The following is a 2,500-nucleotide window of genomic DNA, read 5'->3' as shown; positions in this document are numbered from 1 at the left end:
TCAACAAATCGAATATTTTTTAATTCAAATTTTTTTTCTCATATATATTCTCTTCGAACTTAATGGTTGCAGTGAAATCGTTTCCAAAGACAAAAAAAAAAAAAAATCTCAAACATAAGCCATAGCTATCTCTGTACCATGGTCTTCCACTGTCTTGGGTTAGAGTTTTCTTGCCTGAGGGTACAATCGGGCACACTATTCCATATTTTTTCTCTTCCTCTTGTTTTGTTAAAGTTTGTATAGTTTATATATTAGATGTTTATTTTAACTTTGTTCCTCTTCTTGAAATATTTTATTCTCCTTTGTTTCCTTTCCTCACTGAACTATTTTCCCTGTTGGTGCCCATGGGCTTATAGTATCTTGCTTTTCCAACTAGGGTTGTAGCTTAGCAAGTAATAATAATAATAATAATAATAATAATAATAATGTGAGTATTGTCTTACCATTAAACAATCAGTGTTTAAAGATCTCTCATGAATGGCAGAAGTAAGGGACTGTACAATGTCCTTAGAGATTGACCATCAAACTAGGGCCAGGGAGGGCCAGGCAATGGCTGCTGGTAACTCAGCTAGACCTATAGGCTTCCTCAAACATCCCATCTCTTTCTCACAAGGATGGTAAGGTTGCAGACACTATTAGAAACTGTAAAGCTTGAGGGGTCTCGAACCCTTGCCCAACAGATTACATGGCAGTGACTTTTCCAATAGGCTACCACAGCCCATACCATTACTATTATCTGTTCTGTATCTGCCTTAGTGACATTAATAGTTCATTGAAGATTACTATTCATAAATCAGATTTTATATATATATGACTATTCATTCCTTTTGTTTATCAATCATCTACTTTTATATTGCACAATAATTTTCTTTTAAACTATTTGTTTTCCAGGTCACTTGGCAAAATCAACATGGCGACACCATACAGAGTTGGAGCAGAGAAAGGCGAGTTTTCTCACTGGGAGGAAAACACATTCCTCACTCGTACCTGGTCTTCACGGACTTCACCCAAACGCAGTCTGGAGTTTACACCTGTGTCCTGTGGTACAAGGAAAAGAAATTGGCTGAAGCACACGTCTTTGTAGAAGACACCTTTTGGGAAGAAGTACCAAGTTGGCTGAGAATATTCTTCTGAATTATCAGTCACGATATATGAAATTTATTTTATTCAGCCTTGTTCTACTATCATAAGATTTCCTGTCTTAATTTATTAATATTTATTATATTTATTTACGTTTCATGTAGCTTCTTTTTCATTATGTTTATTTTGTATAACTATTTTTTATCTAAAATAAAGAAAATAAATTCATAAAGATTTTCACTGAAGTCCCCCTAATCATAGTTTTAAATTGTTGAACAACTTCCCCACTTAAGGGCTGCCTATAGTGCAAGAGCCCGTGGCTTGCATAATTTTTTTTTCTTTTGTGTAGTCATTCTAGTAGCTACCTACTTACCTTGAATAACAGGGAAGACAAGAACATTTTCCGTTGGAAAAACATTTGCATAACTGTATCGGTTACGTACTAAACAGGGTTACATACCAATCAGGCAATGCTAGTTTATGATGGTAGTAATTTTTTTTTTTTTTTTTTTGATGATAAACCAGTCAAAATTAAATATAAATTTCACACTTATAACCATATTTAAGAAATAAACTTGCAAACACACACATGTAAGTGTATAACAATTATTTGTTAATTACAATATAATTTTCAGTAATTTTGCTCAATACACAAATGGTTCCTGTTTAGGTTTTCATCACACTGTTAATTATAAATTTATCAATCATAAATAACCTGCAGATTCTCATGCAATAATGTTGGATGCCATAGGATTTTCAACCATCTGCTTCTCCAACTACGGTTACAACTGAGCTTATGATATTGATAATGAACAGGTTTACATCAATCAGCTTCCATACGAAATGCTCAGGTGTTTCGATTTTGAATGTAACAATCATCAACCCACACTAACAATTACAGTGAAACTGGGTGCGATTCAGGAACGAGACTCAACTCACATGAATTTTATCTTATCGAGTGATTAGATTTGTAAGGGATAACGTTTTTTTTTTTTTTTTTTTTTTTTTTTTTCATAATCTGCCTTAGCATAGATATTCGAACCAAAACAAGACTAGCTATGATGTCAACGACAGAACCTCATGAAGAATTATTATTGGTAAGGCAGATCATTAATTTCGAAACAAGAACTCTGATCTGAGTTGGTATATTCGGTCATAAATTGGCTTAATGTATTATAATATGACGTTCTTTTAATAGTAAAATGAAATATATATAGATGATATCATTTGCCAACGATTACTAGCATTTCCTAAATTAGAGTAGTATTCTCAAAATTAGAGTCTTGCACCTGAACTTAAACTTTACCAAAAAAAAAAAAAAAAAAAATAAAAAAAAAAAAAAAAAAAAAAACAGGTGGAAGTCCTTTTACGTCATTTTATCAGTTTATTTTTCTTATCAAACAGTGGAATGAAAAGAGGA

General features: G+C 32.5%; 1 protein-coding gene and 1 long non-coding RNA gene across 3 annotated transcripts in view; one reads left to right on the top strand and one right to left on the bottom strand.

The window, feature by feature from the left end:
* LOC137634683 (uncharacterized) overlaps positions 1-1,191 on the top strand; it is a 3,555-nt gene extending 2,364 nt beyond the window's left edge. The window contains exon 2 of the mRNA XM_068367164.1: positions 892-1,191. Coding sequence (XP_068223265.1) covers positions 892-1,134 — 243 coding nt within the window. The 3' untranslated portion in view covers positions 1,135-1,191. The remainder of the gene's footprint in view (positions 1-891) is intronic.
* Positions 1-1,979, bottom strand: part of LOC137634685 (uncharacterized) — a 46,578-nt gene extending 44,599 nt beyond the window's left edge. Inside the window, exons 1-2 of one of the 2 annotated variants that reach the window (XR_011042559.1) lie at positions 1,921-1,976; positions 444-1,038 (exon numbers count right to left, since the gene is read on the bottom strand). This is a non-coding gene — a long non-coding RNA (uncharacterized lncRNA). Of the gene's footprint in view, positions 1-443; positions 1,039-1,920 lie in introns of both variants that reach the window. The other variant, XR_011042560.1, reaches the window with a different exon arrangement.
* Between the last annotated feature and the right edge of the window lie 521 nt (positions 1,980-2,500).

Source organism: Palaemon carinicauda, chromosome 45 (genome assembly GCF_036898095.1).
Source record: "Palaemon carinicauda isolate YSFRI2023 chromosome 45, ASM3689809v2, whole genome shotgun sequence".
NCBI lineage: Eukaryota > Metazoa > Arthropoda > Malacostraca > Decapoda > Palaemonidae > Palaemon > Palaemon carinicauda.
The sequence above is the reverse complement of the archived record's forward strand: the minus strand, read 5'-3'. Positions and strand labels throughout refer to the sequence as shown.